We start from the raw sequence: 21,352 nt of genomic DNA on the forward strand, positions 1-21,352 counted from the left end.
ATTACAAATACGTTATACAACAAATATTTTAACAAATGCACTAAAGTAAAGAATGTAATGTTTGAATCAAGTCGAGAGCAGATTTAAATGCATTTTTTCTTTATGGTTGATCAAGTGCTTTGGTTTTTTCGTATTAAGGTGCCAAACCAAGAAAGAGAAAACCATTCGGCATCCCAGGTCGAAGGAAAGATAAGGATACAGACTCGACGTAACAGAACATAACTTTAGTCCACCAACACAATTAATGCAACTTGTTTTAAATAAATCAGTCTCATCATGATATCATCATTCTATCTTTCAGGGAGTCTACAGAAGTGGAAGCTGCTGTGAGTATAATTTCAACAAAACACCAATTTAATTGATTTTTCAGTTTTGATTTCAAACAGGAGGAGGTGGGAGGGATCATTTTGCATTCAATTGTCTTTCTCTCTGTGTGTGTTCCCTCCCTCCTGTTAGTTTTGTAGATTGGCTCATTCATTCATCTCTCTGTGTTTGTGCTTGTAGAACACTGCCAATGGAGCTCCCCCTGGGTACTATGGGGCCATAGACATCCAGAACGCTGTAAGCAAGCCGATGCACACAGGAGCGAAATGTAGTCATATCCAGACCTTTTGTATCATTCAAATCAAATATATTTGTTGAGCACATTTCTAAACAATGTGACAAAGTGCTTCACAATAAAAAGCTCTAACAAGTAATAATAAAACGCACTATTTGTAAACCACAATAACTTAAAAAGTTAAATAGTGGAAACTTAGATGTTCCTTATTTTCACTGTCCTTTATTACTTTGTATATCACATGTCTTAAAAACAGAATGCCATACATTAAATATGCACTTTCCATCTATATGATAACAAACAACAACTGTTACTTGACAATTAGAGAGCAAAATAAATAAAACGATGTTTACATTTTTGACCTATGTTAAGATTCAGTGTAAAAGAGGGATATTTTGAATGGTATCATTTATAATTATATGTATTATGTATTGACTCATTTTAAGAATGTTTGGCCTACTCGCTGCCTAAAATGTAATTTGAAAAACATTTTATGCACAATAAGATGTGCACATTTTAAGTGTTGCTAAATACATTGTGGGTATTACTTTACCGCTTTAAAAGTGTACTTTATTTACAGAGGATACAAATATGATACATTTATTTAAAATTCGGTTAGAAATATACAATAATGTGATATTTTAAAACGACTTTCTGTTTTTGTGTTGCAGAACGTTCCCCAAGTTGATGCAGAGGGCTTCTGCATCAGACCGGAAGGAAATGAGAACGATATCCTTTATGCTTGTTTTGAAACTGTTTAAACTCTGAGGCTCCATCCTCCTCATCCTCCTCCTCCTCCTCCTCCTCCTCCTCCTCATCATCATCATCATCATCATCATCGTCGTCATCGTCGTCGTCGTCGTCGTCGTCATCATCGTCATCATCATCACCATCGAGGATCTGTCACTGTGTGTTTCTCTGTTCACAACCTGCCTCCTGAAGCCAGGCCAATTCAATAAGAAGATGATCTTTCTATTGTTCTCTCTTTTTATAATGTGTCTGTTTTCGCCTTAACTGTTTTGCTCACATGCCAAAGAGAATTCCTTCTATTCGTCCAGCGACTCTGAGGACGAAGATGAACCCAGGAAGTTCCACGTAGAAATCAAGCCTGTTCTGCCAAACAACGGCACGCACCAGAACAGAGCCACCATCGACGAGCTTAAAGCCTCCATCGGAAACATCAGCCTGTCTCCATCGACCTCGGTACGGCTTTAAACACACCAAAAACACCATCAAAGACACTATAAATACTAACACTCCCTAAACACAAACCTGTTGCTCTGTTGCTCTGCTGCTCTGCTGCTCTGCTGCTGCAACACTAGAGGGCAACAGGAGAATATGAAACCTCTGTTAGAGTGGATGCCGTTCAATCCTATTATCCCACTTACAGATGCCGTTAGTCACTTTTCTTGGAGCTTATTTAATTTTTATTAAAAAGGCATTTGTATTTAATTTAATTGATTTCCAGATTGTCTACTTTTTCAGTGATGTTCCCGTTTGGACACATTTCCTGGTTTCTTATACTTAATGTAGTTGTCGAACTACTTTTGGGGTATTTTTCTCTCTTTTAAAGTAAATACATCAAGAACTCAGATATAATAATTTGTGATTTAAGTATCTGATTTTGTTGGCCTTCAGTGCAGACTCACACTTGCTGTCCTTGTAGGAATGATTTGCGGTAGAGGGCAGGCTACACACGCACATGCACATGCACACACACACACACACACACACACACACACACACACACACACACACACACACACACACACACACACACACACGCGCAGACACACACACACACACACACACACACACACACACACACACACACACACACACACACACACACACACACACACACACACACACACACACACAGAGATCCGTGACCTCACTCATGGACTCACTCCTTCATTCAGTCTCTCACCATCACTCTATCTTCCGCTCTATGAAAATAGCCGCTGCTATTAAAGTTAAAAGCCACTACTGCTGGTGTGCAAACATTCACTGAGCTGCTGCTGCTGCTGCTGCTGTTGTTGTTGATGTTGTTATTGTGGAGCAGTTGAAAGAGCCCGCTCGGTGTGGAGAACGGGGTATTGTGGGTTTCACCCGCCGCTCTCCCGGCTGCACATTAAACAAATGTCAAGGCATCTCCCCCCCCGCCCCCCCCCTTTCTGCTCCGACCACTGTTCCTCCTCCCTGTGTGTGATTTACCTCACTCTTTTTCCCTCCTTTCTTTGTTTGCTTTCACTCGTTTGGTTTGTATTGGAGACCACTTGTGCTAGACAGCACTCTGTTGTGGTTATTTATGAATACTTTATGGAGTTAGTTTTGGGACTTATGTTTTCAAATCTTCTCTTTCTCTTGTCTGGCAAAGGAACTAATGACAAAGATAAAATACAAAGGATGTTTTTCTTTTTAATATAACAACATTCAGTTGGAAACATGTTTTTTTTTTTTTAAACCTTTTGATTTTGTCCGTTCCAGTTTTGTTTTTTGTCGGGATGCAAACCCACAAACTTTCTCATCCTTAAAGTACAAAAAAAACACAAACCACAGTTTTTGTGTGTTGACTCTGATTTGCATTTAAAATACCTTTTTTAATTAAATGTTTCCGACTCTCTGTCTTTTCAAATTTTTGTTTAGCACCCTTTTCCTTTTTTTTATATTTACCCAAAGTTCTGGAATAAAGTTAAAACACATCCAAGGCGATGACGAACGTTGCATCATCTGGTGTGAATTATTGAGAGATTTTCTTTTCTTTTTTTCCTCTGCTCATTTTGCTGTCTTTTTCATTTTTCCTCCTGTTTGGTTCCTCTGCGGTGTTCCCTTTATTGAAATAGCAGTGGAAGTCGTGTGTGTGTGGCCAGCAATAGCCGTAATTGAACCCATTTGCCGCTTAGCGCCTGTGGGACTAAACCCTGGCCTCACAGCTCTACGGTGGTTAAATGCTTTTGCTATGTTCCTTAAACCCATTTTGTTTCTTTTTCTCCCCTCCTCCCTTGACAGACCCCCCACCACACTCACACCACCTTTCTCATTGTGCAAATAAAGTCTTTATTGAAATTGATGCTCAAACTTTCCATTGGGTTGGTGACCCTCAACAGCCAATCTCGCGTATCTTGTGTTACGCAGCATGACACAGCAGATTTATGTCCGCTGTGTAACGGAAATTGGTGAAGTGTTGGGGGCACGCTCTCTGTTTTCCCTCAGTGATCGTCAGATGGGCTTAAATGCAAAGTTTTGCGCTGCTGAATATTGCACCCTAGGTTTAACGCCTGGTATGTGTGAGGCGAGAGCAGCCCTGAGATTTACTGTCTTTAACTCTGAAGTGGAAAATTCCCTTTGCCCCTGGGACTAATTAATAATACAGTTTCCAACCCTTTTAAAGCTTTTTTCCCACTATTTACACTGTTTTATATATTTGACATCTTTATATATTAAGGCTGAAGGGCTTTAGGTTTCAAATAGTTTGACAAGGACTTTAGAAATTTGAGCTTCCAAAAGTTGCATAGGTTGTAAAAAAGGCGAGAAAAAGTCACATTAAAAGGCTTTGTATCACTTTGTAAAGAACATATAGCCTGTTTGAGGCCTCTTCTATTCAGCTTGACCATTTCTCTTAGATTTCTCTTTTTTTATGATTTCTTTCCAACCAACCAAGCAAGTCAAAGTTGGAAAGTCATGGCGTGTTGCAGCGTCTTTTCTTAATTAATGTCTGTTTGTGTTTTCAGGGACACATGCGGAGGAACCAGTCCAGTGAGTATTTGCTCTGTCTGACCTCTCTGTATCTGTGTGTGCTGGATGACTGAAGGGGGTCGACTGTACAGCGTCTCAACTACATTTTTCTTGGCACAAGACGTTTTTAAAGAGGTTGTTTTTTAAAAAGGAAAACCCAGAAACTTAGCCAAAACCAACATATCCCGAGAAAAAAGTCAATAAGTGTTCTTTTCTGTTAATGTGAGCTTGAGGGACATTTCCCTCCACCATGGTCCGAATAAGATTAATTGCTTAATTGGATGTTTATGGTTTGAAATGTCAGAAATTATGTTTTCCACTCTGCAAACTGACACGGCTTGGAGAAAGTGTGTGTTTGCTGTGTTTGATTAATTCCACAAATGCTTGAGAAATCCTCTAAATATAGTGTGTGTGTGTGTGTGTGTGTGTGTGTGTGTGTGTGTGTGTGTGTGTGTGTGTGTGTGTGTGTGTGTGTGTGTGTGTGTGTGTGTGTGTGTGTGTGTGTGTGTGTGTGTGTGTGTGTGTGTGTGTGTGTGTGTGTGTGTGTGTGTGTGTGTGTGTGTGTGTGTGTGTGTGTGTGTGTGTGTGTGTGTGTGTGTGTGTGTGTGTGTGTGTGATATATACATATATATTATGCACATATATACACACACACACACCATGAATAATGTTCCATGGGTTCTTAATGTTGGTTTTCAAAGCTTGAAGAGTAACTGAAAAGGTGTTTTGATTCTAGTAAAATTGTTTTTTTCTTGCTAACAAGAACCATGTTTGTATGTAACTAAACGGTCAAAAGAATGACATTCTGCAGGTGAAACACTGATATAGATCAACTTACACAGTATATCGCATGTTTTTTGCATATTGATAGATAGGAGTATCCACCTTAGGCTGAGTTTGTTTGCTCTGTTTTCTTTACTCCGCAAAGGCTTGAGAAATCCTTCAAATATATGAAGCTACACTATATAGCATGTTCCATTGGGTCTTAATGTAAGATTCAGAAAGCTTACATATTTACTATAAAAGTAATGCTAGGAAAGTTGTTGTTTTTTCAAAAGTTGCTAACACAAACCAAGTTTATATGTAAGTAAATGATAATACAATTCCAATTCTGCAGTTGAAACACTGATAAAATATCAACTTACACAGTATATTACTCTACCTACTACGCTAAGCCTTAGCCTTTAGAGTACACTGCACTAAGGGAACACAGAAGTATCTACATCAAGCAACGTTTGTTTGTTTGATTTACTGCTTGAGAGACCCTTCAAATATGCAGTATATACCTACACTATAGAGCATCTGTCACAATCAGAATTCCTTTATTAGTCCCACAACGGGGGGATTCACGGTATTACATCAAAAGTGGCTGAGCAGGTAAAGAAAGGCATGCAATAATGGAGCGTAAGCTAACACATTAGATATAGAGAAGAAAGCACACATTAGTAATGGACAACCATGGCTAAAAATTAGTTTTATCTTGAGGCATTATAAAACTGTATAAAACTATTTGGACGTTTATAAAGATGTATGTTTTGTTTTTAGTTTTTTTTGTATGCATCATCCATTTGGTTTTAATGTAAGTTTCAGAAAGTTTGAATATTAACTAAAAGAAGTAGTTTTTTGCTCGCAAAAAAGCATGTTTGTATGTAACTGAATGGTAAAGGAATCACATTCTGCAGCTGAAACACTGATAATGCTCAACCTAGACAGTATATTCCATTGATAGATGTATACTCTACACACACTTAGGGAACACAGGAGTGTCTGCATTGAGCTCTAAGGCTCAGGGTCCGGGTGAGTATGTTTTCTCTACAGTAGTAAGCCCACACCCCGACCCCCCCCCCTGCCACAACCCTCCTCTCAGCTGACACACTCTCACTGCAAACTTTTATTTGTAATATTGAAATGGTTTTATATTTGGGTCCTCTCATTGCCTCCTCTGGTGCTTTGGGGCTGCTTCAGGTTGCTCGTATGGTTCTTTGCAATGCTCTGTAACACTTTAGAAAAGGGGCGCAAAATAACAAAGTAATGCTTGGTTTTATTTGAGGTGCTACATCCCCTGTTGTAAAGGTTTACCATCGAATCAAAAGCACATTTGAACCCTCTGCAGTATTTGGGTAAGATGTTCACTGTGTAAGGTAGAAATAAGAAAAATATTGTAACCAACCGAAATCTTACTGCAAATATACTTCTATGACTTTTCACAGCTGTCAGAACCTCAGTTTATATTTCTGGTTTAAGGTGTGAATAACTTTAAATATGGCTTTTGGCAACTGTCACCTTCGAAACCCTCTTGTGTTGGGGTTTTATTTGTATCTTAGTAATGTGCTGTGCTCTGCAGGTCTGTTGGGTCTGAATTTTCCGTTTGTCTCTTCCTGCAGGTGATGAGCTGGCAAAACCCAGAGTGCCAACACCATACGAGTAAGTATGAATGTGTCCATGACTGCCACCTATTTTAACATGTTAACACTATCTTGTTTTGTATGGAAGGAAATTGTGCCGCTTTCTGCTGTAAATGTTTCTCATTTTAACTTGACCCTCTCCCCCTGCAGACTCACCAACAACGACCTTCTGTCTCTGGACCCGTTCGGCCCGACCCTTGCAGCAGGCTCCTCTTCCTCTGTGTCTTCATCAACAGGTAATCCCTCAAGACTCATTCTTTCTTCACTGCTGTGCACATAACTTACAGGTTACTGCAATTCCTTTTTAATTTGTACTTCTTGACATTTCCGTCCCGGTTCGTTTGGCCACACCCCAAAGTGTAGCTAAACTGACTCGCATTGTTTGAATGAAGAATCAATCATAATAGCAACAGCGACCTGACTTCATACTGTACACAGTGTAACACGGTTTTGAACACGGTGATAGGAGTTAGTTATCTTGATGAGAAGTTGAATGTGTGCAGCCCTTCTTCCAAAATGTCCTTGTAGCTTCTTCTTCTTCTTGTTCCAACAATTATATGACATGTTCTGACACGATGCAGGACAGTAAACCCTAAACAGTGAGGCTGATATCAATCAAATAAGATCTCGCTGGATACATGCGTTCTTCATTTCCTGTATTATAATATACTGTAATTACAGAAGGTAAGTACATTGAAGATCAGATACAAATCAGAGCATATCAAAGTGGGTTTGATTTTATAAAAATCTCAAGATTGATAACTTTAAGTAGCAACCTTCTTTATGTTTTGTTTTTAATAAGTCAAATCCATAAACCAGAGAAAAAGAAAAAGTCAAACAAAAGTTTTTTGTTCTGTTAATGTGAGCTTGGGGGATATTTCCCCTCATATGGTACAAATAAGATGAATTGCTTAATTTGATGTTTATGTTTTGAAATGTCAGAAATGATGTTTTCTACTCTGCAAACTGACAGCTTCAAAAAAGTCTCTAAAATGATAACTTTAAGTATGCTACAAGCATTCTGGCTTTTACTCCCACGTTTGAGCCAGTGATCGTGTCCTTTTTGCTGTTTTTGTAGTCTCCCCTTTCCTCTTGTTCTTCTTAGGACCTCAGTAGATGACTTTCCTCTCAGGGCAGTCCCAGTTAGAGGAACTAACCCCTGAGGTCAACAGCATATTCAGCCTTAGAGAATTAAAATCGCTGCTATCACAGTTTTTACTTTTACAATCCTTTTCAAATCTTGTGCTCCTCCTGTTTCCTATACATCTTCCTGAAGTCTCTACAGTCATATTGCGCTCTAAGTGTTTGTTTGACTTTGAAGTGTTGATAGAGTGATTCTCATGGCTTTCCATGCATGACACCAGTGTTTAAACAGAGTGACATTAGCGCTGACCCATTGCCTAGGCTAAGCGTAATCCACAGTTAATTGGCACCTAGTTGAGGTCAGGGGGTCGGCTATAAAGCCCCCTGGCACGTATGTTGTCAAACATTGTCTCGTTACTGTCAAAGGTCTCGGCTTAAAAGTCAAAAGAGCATCGCAGAGTGCCCTGATTAAGCTACTGTGATGGGAATTAAGGCCCTGCTCACAGCCTGTTAAATCTCTCTGTGTACAGTGCAGCAGCATTAGCACACACGACACTATACATAAGTCTGTGCTCACTGAATCAAGCCGCATGTACAGGATTTGTTTTCATATATTGTATTTATTGCTTTTTTCTGTACATTTTCATTTGTTTTACATATTGTTTTATTCCTTTGCTTTTTGTTTTCATCAAACATTTTTGTCTGAGTTTAAAAAATATGTTTGTTCCTTGTTTGTTTTATTCATTTGAACTTTTCTTGTTAGACCTTGCCTCTATCTTCCTTTCAATCCCTCCATCTCCATCTTTTCTGATGAATGATTCAGAGGTCTTTCTGCCAGAGGCATCAGGTAAAGAGTGTGTGCCCCGTTTATCAGACCGTCAAACGTATCAACTACCGTTCTGCTGCATGGTACTTATGTCAGATTTGTGTTGAAATGCATGTGGACAGGTATGACATATACTCTAATAATCAGGATGTGTGTCCTTATGTGTGTCAAAAATCAGGGTCATCGCTTTGCTCATTTATTCCTGATAAGAGGAAACATTTTCCATTCAAATATGCGTCATATTTCCTCAAGACTAAGGATACTCAGAGTTTTGCCTGTGCTTTAAACTTGCAGTGTGATAAAATAGGTACATAAGATCTATGATTCCCTTTTCGAGTTAAAAGAAAATGTAGTATTGTAGACAGCGAGGTAACAGCCACTTACTAAAGATTAAATAATGTGTATATCGGTTTGTTTCTGTTAAAGTAACCCCTACTGCGTGTGAGACGATTAAAGTGGATAAACAATATGTTTTAAACACCTAGAAAAGACTTAAAGACTACTTTAATACAGTGCCACAGAGGTGCTTAATATTTCGTTCACCCTGGGATGTTAAAGAATAGCAATAAAAAGGGGGAAATACTGGCATAGTTCTCCAAATGACTCACTATACTACTCAAATATGTGAGTTGTATAAGGTTTGGCAATCAGTAATACAATATGTTGTTACAAGCAACATTGAGACAACCCGAGCCAAATCATCTCCCATTGCATACAAAAAAAAGACCTGCAGAACTATCTATTTGTATTTGTCAACAACATTGAACTGCATCAACACAGAAGCAAACCAATCCCAAATGAAAACTAGAAGGACACTCAAGCATCATCTCGTATTGTTAACTAATGTGAAAAGTATTGTTAAACATGTAACTACATGTCTGATTGTTACCTGTCTACACTTTGCTTTATCATGTTTATCGCTCTATCACTCACGCGCCCCCCCAGCTGAGGCAGTGACACAACGGGAGCGTTCCCCCCCTCTGGCAGAGAGCCAGCAATCCAAAGAAGTGTCCTCTTTCTCCTCGTCCACTTCCTCTCCCTGGGACTCCCCAGAAAACCCTTTCCAAGTCCTCAAGCCCGTGCCAGCGAGGGCCCAGAGCGCTCCCATCACCCTGCCCACGGAGCCCATCGACCCCATCAGAAGCCCCTCAGCTGCCAGCCCCCCAAAGAGCGGCGACGCCTTCTCTTCCGTCAGCTGGTCCCAGAGCCAGTGGATCGCCTTCAGTGATAACTTAGCTCCAGCGCGCCATCAGGGGTTCAGTGTGAAGGAGCTCCAGAGGCCCCACACCGGCCCCCCCCGGTCCACCCGCTGCCTCTCTGACGACTCTGCCGACGCATACTGCAAAACGTCCGGCAGCAGAGAAGACCCCCGCTTTACTGACGTCTTCTCTGGGATTACAGAGAGGGCGATGGCAGCAGCTCAAACAGGCAACATATTGAATGGTAACATTATAACTGATGCTAAGGTTGTGATGTGGCAATGCCTGAAGTTTGGAGTTTTATTTCTATTTGTGTTCCGTTTCTTTATGTTCTCATGTGTTTTATTGTGAAGAATGTATTTTTTGCAGTGTTTTCATTTTTGTTTCAAGGAAAATGCTTGTCTAACTCCCTGCCTGCTTTGCAACATGTTTGTATTTGAGTTTTTTCTTGTGAAGTTAATTTGGGAATGTGTTTTTCTTGTGAGGTAATGATTTTCATGTTTTGCAATTATGTTTTTTATACTTCATGCATGAGGTTTTTGCATCTACTTGAATTCATTTCAGTGTTTTTACCCTATTTCGATGCTGTTTTCCGCCACCAACCAGTAAAACCTCCATGTGTTTCTGTGTGTAGTGCCTTTACCAAATCGACCAACCACCCCCCTCACAGCTGGAGCCCTGGTGCCCCCACCCCGACCCTCTTCCAGGCCCAAACTCCCCACAGGGAAACTCACAGGAATCAATGAGATTGTGAGTCACTACAGGAACACAATACTGATTGCTATAAAAATAACATTCTGACATTGTAATAACATCCTATTTATGACTCCCTTCACTCAGGTACGGCCGTTCAGCCCACCCAAGACCTCCAATGCCAGCCCCCCTCCCGCTGCGCCCCTTGCCCGGGCGGAGAGCTCCTCCTCTTTGTCCTCGAATGCCTCACTCAGTGCCGGCAACACCCCCACTGTTGGTAAGCCCCCTCTAGACAGAGAGAATCTCCTTTTTCTTCTGCTTTTCAACTCTTCACCAAGTTTCCACCCACCTTTTGTCCCTGCATAAGATCAGCTTTTCCTCCTTGCTCCCTTGACTCCTCTCCTCACAGGAGCTGAGCCCCCCTCTGCTCCCCCCCTCTCCTCCCCAGAGCAAGAGCTGCTCTTCCTCTCTCCTTTCTTTCCTCTAAGCCAAAGTGAGTCCGCCTTTCCAAACTGCCTTCAAAGATACTCCTTTCAATGAGGTCATGCCCTGTACTCTGTACATGTCACCTGTCACTCTCACACATCACACTGCTTAGCATTATCATGTTTGTGCTCTCTGGGTTTTTCTTTTATCTCATTCTTTCTTTTTGTATCGCTTTAATTTGGCGTGAAGAGGATGATTCGTTCATAGCCAAGCTGCCTACCTTTGAGAAGCGGTGTGAAACACCAGCAGGTATGGTTGAGATCATGCAAGAGGACCCTCCTCTGTATTTAACTCAAACTAACCCCAGTCTGTTCGACTGGATGGACTGCTTTGCAGTGATGCATTTCTTTGTCTTGTGTGCTCTCACACATTCAGATCATTCCTCCCATTTGTCCTACCGTCAACTGCATCAACTCCTAATATTATACAAATGTTGTTGTTAGAATAACGACGTAATGAATGATTTGACTGGTAAATATTTTGTTGACTTAACTTTGAATATGCTGCCTGAAGCAATCTACTGTATGTATAACTAATATAATTAATTTGAAGTATAGAATCTGGAGCATGATCTACTCAAAAAAAGTTTTTTTCATTATGAAAATTAACAGAATGTACTGCTTTGAAATGTATGAATGACTGAATTGCAGCAATACTTCTATATTATATAATGCATCTTTGCATGGTCAAGCCTTCTGATGTGAGCTCTGGTTTGAAAGTCCGATCAGGCCTCTCACTCTGCGCCTTTCTCTTTCTCAGGAACGTCTCGCGGCCCCAGCCCTGTGACCCTGGCGTCCCAAGATGCTTTGCCCATTGCCGTGGCCTTCACAGAATCGGTTAATGCTTACTTCAAAGGCGCTGATCCCACTAAGTGAGTCTCACATGACCTCCTGCTGCTCAAAGGCCCAAACATGGACCTGTACGCATACGCATTTGTGTCCATATTTGAACTGAAACTTCACCACGAATGACGTTATGAGTTAAACGGTGTCATTCTGCATGATGTGCACTGCACTCAGAGCCTTTGGTTTTGTGTGTGCACCTCCCTCTCGCCCTGCATGTGTGGATTTTTTTGCGTGAGTCTGACACCATTCTTTCAGAGTGGATAACCTACATGGGGCAGATTATAGTCCGGGGCAGAGAAAACATACAGCCGTTTATTGGTTAACTGCTGTTAAATTGCAGCTGTGCAAAAGGCTTATTTTTGCAGGGTTTAGTAAATGGAACGTTTCATAAGCAATGCAGCAGAGACACGGTGCGAGGTTCAGACACGCTGTGGACAGTTACCACCGCAGACTCTCATCTCAACTGAAAGGAGAAGCTGGATTTATATTACTGTAGAAGCACGCAGATGTGCGTGAAGAAAGGTGGAAATGGAGATGTGTTGCATCTAAAGCCAATGTGTTTCATGTTTACTCTAAAAAGGGCCTTGTTTACTGTATATCTTTGTATACAAAGCAGATTAGTAGGCTTAAGTACAATATATAATCACAACAAATATGTCCTATTACTGTAAGCTTTGTTCTCAGTAAGAGTAGTGATTAACTCTTGTGTTCATAATGGATTTTCTAAGAATAAAATCCAAACAGGCTCTCATTCCAGCTTCTTAAATGTGTTCATTTTATACTAATCTCTCATTGCTTTTTAAATAAAATAGTATATATGGGTTTTGGACTGATGTACAGACAAAATGTAGAGAAGGCAGCTTTATTTATAGAGCCTCATGTAATTACAAAGAAACCCAATGTGCTATGTATTCAAAAGAAAAGAAAGAAAAACATCTAGCATTATGCAACACAGCGGTATAGAAAAAATATAACAAAAATAGATACTATTTATATATTTACTCCTTATTCCGGGGACATTTGAAAAGGAAAATAAGAGCCAAAAGCACATCAAACAATCAAAATAAATACCATATACAGTTATACACACAGTCCATACACATCCATATATGCTCCTCAAAGGCCTGAGCTTCTCTTTAAATCAACATACAGTTTTTCTAGATGCAGAAAAGCATTTCAGAAGGTCGTTCCACAGAAAATAAAAGCACCTTTACAAGCTCCTGATGTTATTCTGGTTAAAACCAAATTGAAATCTGATGAAAAAAGAGGTCTGATGGGGTCATTGATTCAAAAGAGGGGCTCTGAGAAAACCCTTTTCTGACATTCATAATTCACGTTAACTTGTCTGCGTTCCACAGGTGCATTGTGAAGATCACAGGAGACATGACCTTGTCGTTCCCCATGGGCATCATCAAGGTGTTCACCTCCAACCCCTCCCCCGCCGTGCTCACCTTCAAACTGAAGAACACCAGCAGGCTGGAGCAGATCCTCCCCAACCAACAGCTGCTGTACAGGTGAGCTGTCCACAGGAGTGTGTAAAACATGTTTAAGAAGTCTGAAGAACGAAATGAAAACCTGTCAGAGTGGTGGTTAAGTGAAAGAGGGATTTGGACGCGAGAGCAGAGGAAGTGTAGTCTGCGTCAGTAAGAGGAAATTCAATTAGTAATCTGACATAAACCTCATCATTAGGCTGTCAGGGAAGCATTTTCCCAGCAGCGGCCTCTCATCAGCCCACGTCTCTTCTGAAATACTTCACACGCTGAAATGGCAAACTTCATATAACAGCTGCTTAATCCAACATATATAAATCTACCTCTCACCTCTTTTGTCTGTCAGATGTGTATTTTACCTCACATGCAGTGCAAGATTCAAAAGTCCACAATTTGTTTTGTTTCTATTTTAAAACTACAACTTTTTTAAACTAATTGAATGTGACAAGTTCACAACGGTTCATAAAAAGTTTAGATAAAGTGCATGTTTTCTAGTGCAGTGCATGGTGGGAATGAAACGGAATTCATGATTTAGCAGCTGGTTAGATACAGCAGGGTCATTTTTTCCAAGCTATTGGAGCTTAGCACACAAAGCCAAAAAGAGTGTTGAATAATTGAGCCTCTGATTATTCAGAGAGTGTGAGTGTGTGCACATATCTTTCTGATTGTTTATCTTTTTATCTAGTGATCCTTCCCAAAGTGACTCAAATTCCAAGGACTTCTGGTTCAACATGCAAGCGCTGACGTCCTACCTCAGAAAAGCCTCAGATCAGAATCCTACAGCTTCCTATTACAACGTGGACATCCTAAAATACCAGGTGAGTCCGCCAAAGGCCAGACCATAACATAAACCGGATCAAATAACTATATTTAAGAATTAAAAATATGTTTCCTCAAGTGTTTCACAAGAAAAAAGCTAAAGAAATGATCCTGGTGAGGTACAGCCAGTGCAGTGTCCTTTTTATTTTAAATAATAAAAGGTAATAACAATGGTATCAGAGTATTTGATTACTGCTGTGTGTCAGAGGTCTAAAGGATGCTCCAGACATTAACATATCTCATAATATTAGTTTGAACCTTTGTCTCTGCTCCTGCCTCACAATCTTCCTGGGCCAGTTAGGAATGTAATTAATGTGTGGTCCCTAACTTTGTAATTGAATGTACTGCTCTAACATCATGTATTGTTATAGTCTGGTTCAGACCTCAGCTATATACTATAAGCCTACTGTGGTCCTACACTGGTGGAGGCTCACACGTGAATGCCCACACTGGATGACATCATCTTTTAAACAAACCCTAAAAGTCTTGTTTTACAGCTTGAAACCAGCGTATTTACATGATGACATTAGTTTATATTGCATGTCCCTGTGCATAAAAAAGTTATTGTGAAAGATCTACCTATAAAATCCAACTATACATAAAAACGTTGAATAAATCTTGATAAAAATACTCAAAAACCCATGTTGATATAAATTATTTTCAACGGTGTAAACAGATTAATTTGTTTTCCTACCTACGACTTGAGATCACACAGTGTATACTTTTTTTTAGCTTGTATTCTGAACTTCAAAAACATAAAACAACTAAATCTGTGTGTCAGATCTGCAATATTAAAATAATAGTTTTTTAACACTTTAATTTTTTGAGAGTTTTCATTATAAAGAAATATCATACAGAATGTCATTGTCAAATACATACAGTAGATGCAACAGTGCACACTTCAACTAGACTGAAGCAGATTAATTACACCCCCACCCCAGCATGAAAGAAAACAACTGAATGCAAAATGAAAGTAGGTGATACATATATAGAACATTTTGAAAAAGAAATAAGAAAACAGAGTAAATGGGATAAGTATACAAGTTTTCATAACGGACACAAAAACAAAAATATATACAACACATACAATATTGCTATAGAAATGGTGGTAGACCAGATTTCAGCAGCACACAATCATCTTCAAAATGTTAAATCCAGCTTGCGAAAATAATACTTTTTGATTCAGTTTTTGATTTTAAACATAGTCTCATTTCATTACTCTAATTCAGTGACCACCAACTGGCGGCCTGCGGGCCACATCCGGCCCGCCAGACATTCTCATCCGGCCCGCCAGACATTCTCATCCGGCCCGCGCGACTTAGGTGACTGTGGCGTTGGCGGAGTGGTTACTGCGTTCGCCCCCCGCCCAGTTTTTTTTTTAAAAAACGTCTCGTGCAGTACCAGAGTCCAACAGAGAGGCAGCAGCTGCGGGACAGTAGACTGCCTACTGTGAAACCTTCCCTTCCTTGAAGAAGAATTGATCCTTCGTTGTGAACAGTCTTCTTTGTGCGCTCCACAGCAGCAGCAGCCGTGCTGCGACAGAGTCCAACAGAGAGGCAGAAGCGGCGGGAGAGTAGCCTAGAAGCAGGGTTGGGTTGTAAAGGAATATATGCAGGGGTGCACATAACTGGTACGCAGGTACGCATGAGCGGCAACAATCCGAAATGCGTACCGTCTCTTGTGTCACAAAGCGCATTTGCGTACCGACGTACTTGTGAAGCTTTTCCAGAAGGCGGTTAGATCACCGGACGACAGAGTCGGTCTCCGTGTGCACAGACAGAGCTGCTGTTAACGTTGGTCTGTACATATATGAATATATGTAACGGAGTTACGTAATCAGAATACAAAAATCAAGTAGGCTAACTGTATTCAGAAGCTGGCGTTACATTTGAAAAACGAGTAATCTGATTACATTTACTTTCGTAAACCTGAAGTGAATACATTTTGGAATACTTATTGGAGTTATTGGTGGAAAAGTTTCCTCACAAAATGTAATATTCATTACCGGCAGAACTGTGTGCAGCGCTGCAGCATGTCTGTGAGCGAGAGAGATGCAGTGTGTCTGTGAGGCCCCGCCCCCGCACGGAGATGAGAGAGAGATCTCTTATAAAATATATTGAAAGTTAGGAACGGAGATGGTTAGATAAAATGTGCAAGATAACGTTTATGTAGCATTTATCTATTGTTGAAATGATGACATTTCATAACGGGATCAAATCAAAGTGAATGGCCTGCTGCTGCTGCTGCTGAGTGCATGGGGCAAGTGACTGGAAAAAGTTTTAAAAGTTATTACATCGTTTCAGATAATAATAATAATAATAATAATGATAATTCATTCAATTTATGGGCACCTTTCAAAGCACCCAAGGACACCTTACAATTCATAACATATTCCAAGGAAAGGTTTTAAGACAGTACAAAGAATGCAGTCCGGGTGATGTTTTTTATGTGGGGTGCAGATGAGAGGGAGCTGTCCAGAATGACACCAAGATGTTGGGTTTGAGTTCTTGATAAGCCATTAAAACAGTAAAATAAGTGTCTCCTGTTCACCAAAACATACCCATCTGTTATGGAAAAAGAAAGTATTCCAAAAGTATTCTAAAAGTAATCTGAATATGTAACTAACTGTATTCTGATTACTTTCAGAGCATGTATTCAGTATTCAGTAACTGATTACATTTTCAAAGTAACCCTCCCAACCCTGCCTAGAAGTGATCCTCCGTTAGCGTGAAGAGTCTGCTAAGCTTTATGCTGTCCGCAGTACCTGAGCGTGCTCCACTAGCATTGTGGACTATATAAAAATTGCTGGTCCGCGATAGTGTCTATTGGATACATTTTGGCCCTTGGACAAATGTAGTTGGTGATCCCTGCTCTAATTGCTCAAATTTGCTCAAAAAAGCTTTATTCTTATCGAATGTTCTAAATGTCCACTCTACTGCTGCGTTCAGGTGCAGTCAGACGGGATCCATTCCACTCCTCTCAACCTGGCCGTGTACTGGAAGTGCACGCCAAGCACATCCGACCTGCGGGTGGACTACCGCTACAACCCCGAGTCCATGGCCCACCCCGGACCCCTGTCCAACGTCCAGATCCTAGTGCCTGTGGACGGAGGGGTCACCAACATGCACTCCCTACCCAACTCCATCTGGTAAACGCTGTTCCATCAGTGGGAGAACACAAAGTGTGAGGCGCTGAACAGAAGCAGCTAATATTTCATTTCTTGTTTCTTATTTTAGGAATGCAGAGCAGAATAAGTGTCTGTGGAAGCTGAATGACATCTCGGAAAAGTCTGAAAATGAAGGTAAATCCTGCTTTTCTTCTGTGTTTGCAAATGAACTGTAAATGGACTGTATTTACAAAGCACGGTTTCAGTCTTTGAGACCCCTCAAAGCGCTTTTACATTCAATTCAGCTTTCACACACATTCATACAAAGGCAGCCTGCTCTGATCAAATGGAAACGTTGACTTTAATTAAATGTATTATGACAGATTTCACATAACTGTATAAAGTTAATTGAAAGCACTAACATTAAGTTTTAATATGATGTGTTTCAACTAACCTAATACAGTTATGTGAAATGTGTTGACATAATACATTTAATTAAAATAAACGTTTCAGGTTTTTTGTGCCAACTGCTCATGAATCTAACATGATCACATGACTGCAGGAGCTGGGGATCAAAAATACAAAAAAAGCCCTTAAAAATGTAATGTAGGCCTTGTAACTGATTCACCAGCATTTACAATGGTCTGCCTTGCTGGAAGTGAAGATATCTGCACTTTCCTTGCTGTTTGGAATTTCAATCTTTATGGTTTTTGCACTTATTGTAAGTCGCTTTAGATAAAAGCTTCAGCCAAATGTAAAAAATGTAATGTATCAAACCCCCCGCCCCCCCGCCTTCTCATTGGAGGATGGCCATCTAGCTCCTGAGCCACAGCTGCCCTAATTAGAATGTTTGATCAAAGTCCTGCCTGTAGAGATTGTGTACATTGATCAGTGAGGGTGTACAGTAAGTGAGGGTGTACAGTAAGTGAGGATGTATAGTAAGTGAGGGTGTACAGTAAGTGAGAGTGTAAAGTAAGTGAGAGTGTACAGTAAGTGAGAGTGTACAGTAAGTGAGGGTGTACAGTAAGTGAGGATGTATAGTAAGTGAGGGTGTACAGTAAGTGAGAGTGTATCGTAAGTGAGGGTGTACAGTAAGTGAGGGTGTACAGTAAGTGAGGGTGTACAGTAAGTGAGAGTGTACAGTAAGTGAGAGTGTACAGTAAGTGAGGGAATGTATTTGTGTCTGCCCCCAGGTGCCGGATCCCTGAGGGCCAAGTTTGAACTGTCAGACGGACCCTCGAGCTTCTCCACCCTGGCAGTGCAGTTTATGAGTGAGGGGAGCACCCTGTCAGGGGCGGACATGGAGCTGGTGGGGGCGGGGTACAGACTGTCTCTCAACAAGAAGAGGTTTGCTACAGGTATGTGGTGCTGGATCATCCTTACCTACCTGATATTCATATATGTAATGCTCCAGCAACTCAAACCTTTGTTCTGTTCTGCAGGACGTTATATGGCCGATTGCTGAGTTGACCCAACACTCATGAAATCAAATCTTCAGACACAAACGGCTTCCTGAACCTCTGGATCCATCTGAGCTTTTGCCCGGGAGGCGAGAATCTCACTACAATAAAAAAGCACTGAGTATTGAACACTGTTTAAAAGAATAAAAGAAGACGAGCTTTCAGGAAATGTGTAGATATGAATTCTAATAATGCTTTCTGATCAACTCACTTGTGTATAGTCAGAAACAATTTATGAATTAGATATACATCTATATTGTATTTGAAATCAGAAAAAAAAAGTGCACTAACAATCTTTAACATGCTCTTCTTCCTCTTATAGTCATTTCTCAAGAGTCCATAGGGAATATAAAACAAAAACCATGTCTGCGTGGAAGAAAATAATCTGCTCTTTTCTCTTTTCTGTGAACTGTAAATATTAACTCTGATTATTCTGCTCGACCAGCTCTGACTCAACGCTCAAATCAGTTCTGTTTACTGAACCTTCCTCTTTCCATGATTTGTCTTTTTCTCATCACGTGCAATGAAGCAATGAAGGTATAATCTGTCTTCAACACACACTTACACTATGGCACAAGCTTGATTTCTTAAAATAACAAGTGCTTTTTAACAAATGCAAAAAATCTGACCTCAGTGCCTCCTCTGTGGATCAAAAGGCAAAAAATGTGCGTCAATGATTGGCCCACATGTGGGTAGCTTTGAATCGCCCCTAGTGGGGTCTGTGATCAGTGGGATCTTTTTTAAATTCTATATGTTTCCCCTTTCAGTCATGGCTTATATTTTTACAATTCTTAAGCCCTTCATTTTTATACTTTTTGACTGTAAACATTGTGTCAAATGTCAGTTGCTTTAAAAAACGAATCGAGAGAGATTACCCTAAATAACTTGCAGCCTTTTTTTAAACTGGTGTTTTTTTTATCAAACTTTGGTGCCCTATTAATGGAGAAATGTGCCGGAATCAAACTTTTCTCTCATCTTGTTTGTATACTACAACACAGTCGATGAGAATAGCACCAACAATGTGCCAGTCTTTTTTTTTACTTCTACTATTTGGATGTTGAAGGGAAAATCTCCTCTTTTTACAACTGCCTTCCAGCAATGAATGAGTCATATTGGCCTTATTTGATTGAATGTAATCATCAAACTGTTTTATAGCTTGTATGTTTTCTATTCAACACTCGTCTGTTGACTTGTACCCCTCTCTCACAATGTAAGTGAGTAGAAGCACAATAAGGCCAAATTAATGATGGAAATGCCTTATCACAACGTTTTGACGCTGAGTGATCCTGTGTTGTTGACTGTGGTTAGATATTGTGACACAGTACTGCCATTGACCTGTGATACATTACTGGCCTGCCTTTCACCCAGTGCATGCTGGGAGAAGCCTCTTTTAACTATACACAGCACAACCGGGTATAGAAAATGGATGGATGGATGAACATGACCACGTTTGACTCTCGGTGCTTCATTTTTCTGTCTTTTACTAATGAAGGTTGCTGTAGAGGCTGCTGTACTTCTTGATGGGGTACTTTTATGTGTTTCATTGTCCAAACCATGTAATGATCCTTTCATTGGTTAAAATGCTGGTAGGTGTAGTCAGTTACGTGGAAGCTGTGATTCAAAATTGATGACCCTTTTTAGGGCAGGGGTTTCTAACACTGTGCCTCGTTGGCCAACTGACCTCTTGGATAGGATTTTAGAAACTAACTTTTCACATCAGGCTTGTTTTTAACCGTCAGCCATAGAACAGGCTCAATATGGCAGGTCATTTAAGCTCATATCCATACTTCATTCATCCTTTGTCAAATGATCATTTATTTGATTTCACTCTTCATATCATTACCAGCTTTGTACAATTCTGGAACACGATTCAAGCCTTTATTAATATTCTAGAGGCAAACAATAATCCTTAAGTGGCGGATGGAAAGATCCATTTAAGTCGGTTATGCTGAAATGTTGTATCACTCTGAACTTTAACCAGGTGTTTGAAACGAATGAGTTCACACACAATCGTAGCTCCAGATATGTGTACAGTGAGACATCAGCGTGTAGCGCTGTGTTTCCCTTTGTAAAGCATACCTGTGGTTTGGATCAGAACAGCCAAATGCATAAAAAGAACAAGTAAACACATTTCATGTTCAGTATTAGCAAGCTGGTTCTTGCTCTCCTAACGAAAAGTACAAAACAAAGTAAAGAGGCTCCTTTTCCCTCACTTTCACATCCTTTCTTTCTTTATATGTTGTATTGGACAGAGTTTAAAGAGAGCATTATTATGTAAATGATTCTCTTAAATTGTACATTTTTACCAATATCTCAGCCACTTTCTGTCTCAACTTTATGATTGCTCATTGTGTCTGTATTAAATGTGTAATATATGAATATATACAAATATATTAAAATGACTAAGGGTGTTCTGTGTGTTTCTTTTAGCCTCGCCATAGAGATCTAGAAAGAGCTTCAATCATATCTCAAAATGTACTCGTACTCTTGTTCACCATGTGAGTCTGTGGGTGTGTTTGTGTGTGTGTCTGCACTGATGTTGTCTTTGTTGACTACAACAGTGTAAAGTTCAACATGCAGTAACAGAGCTGTGTGGTTGAGATTGATTTGAATTTGAAGAACAGGGCTTAGATACTGTTGGTC

At 40.2% G+C, this 21,352-nt stretch overlaps 1 protein-coding gene across 7 annotated transcripts in view; it reads left to right on the top strand.

Annotated features, from left to right (window-relative positions):
• fcho2 (FCH and mu domain containing endocytic adaptor 2) overlaps window positions 1–21,120 on the top strand; it is a 57,157-nt gene extending 36,037 nt beyond the window's left edge. The window contains exons 10-30 of one of the 7 annotated variants that reach the window (XM_079659502.1): window positions 139–208; window positions 302–326; window positions 505–561; window positions 1,231–1,288; window positions 1,587–1,762; window positions 4,294–4,318; window positions 6,682–6,721; window positions 6,853–6,938; window positions 8,549–8,632; window positions 9,557–10,054; window positions 10,445–10,560; window positions 10,651–10,780; window positions 10,913–10,996; window positions 11,179–11,238; window positions 11,749–11,860; window positions 13,193–13,348; window positions 14,010–14,142; window positions 17,092–17,291; window positions 17,380–17,444; window positions 18,443–18,607; window positions 18,692–21,120. In XM_079659502.1, coding sequence (XP_079515628.1) covers window positions 139–208; window positions 302–326; window positions 505–561; window positions 1,231–1,288; window positions 1,587–1,762; window positions 4,294–4,318; window positions 6,682–6,721; window positions 6,853–6,938; window positions 8,549–8,632; window positions 9,557–10,054; window positions 10,445–10,560; window positions 10,651–10,780; window positions 10,913–10,996; window positions 11,179–11,238; window positions 11,749–11,860; window positions 13,193–13,348; window positions 14,010–14,142; window positions 17,092–17,291; window positions 17,380–17,444; window positions 18,443–18,607; window positions 18,692–18,714 — 2,363 coding nt within the window. In that variant the 3' untranslated portion in view covers window positions 18,715–21,120. The remainder of the gene's footprint in view (window positions 1–138; window positions 209–301; window positions 327–504; window positions 562–1,230; window positions 1,289–1,586; window positions 1,763–4,293; window positions 4,319–6,681; window positions 6,722–6,852; window positions 6,939–8,548; window positions 8,633–9,556; window positions 10,055–10,444; window positions 10,561–10,650; window positions 10,781–10,912; window positions 10,997–11,178; window positions 11,239–11,748; window positions 11,861–13,192; window positions 13,349–14,009; window positions 14,143–17,091; window positions 17,292–17,379; window positions 17,445–18,442; window positions 18,608–18,691) is intronic. The other 6 variants (XM_079659504.1, XM_079659503.1, XM_079659505.1 and 3 more) reach the window with 6 other exon arrangements.
• The last annotated feature ends 232 nt before the right edge of the window (window positions 21,121–21,352 follow it).

Source organism: Notothenia rossii (assembly GCF_949606895.1).
Source record: "Notothenia rossii genome assembly, chromosome: 11".
NCBI lineage: Eukaryota > Metazoa > Chordata > Actinopteri > Perciformes > Nototheniidae > Notothenia > Notothenia rossii.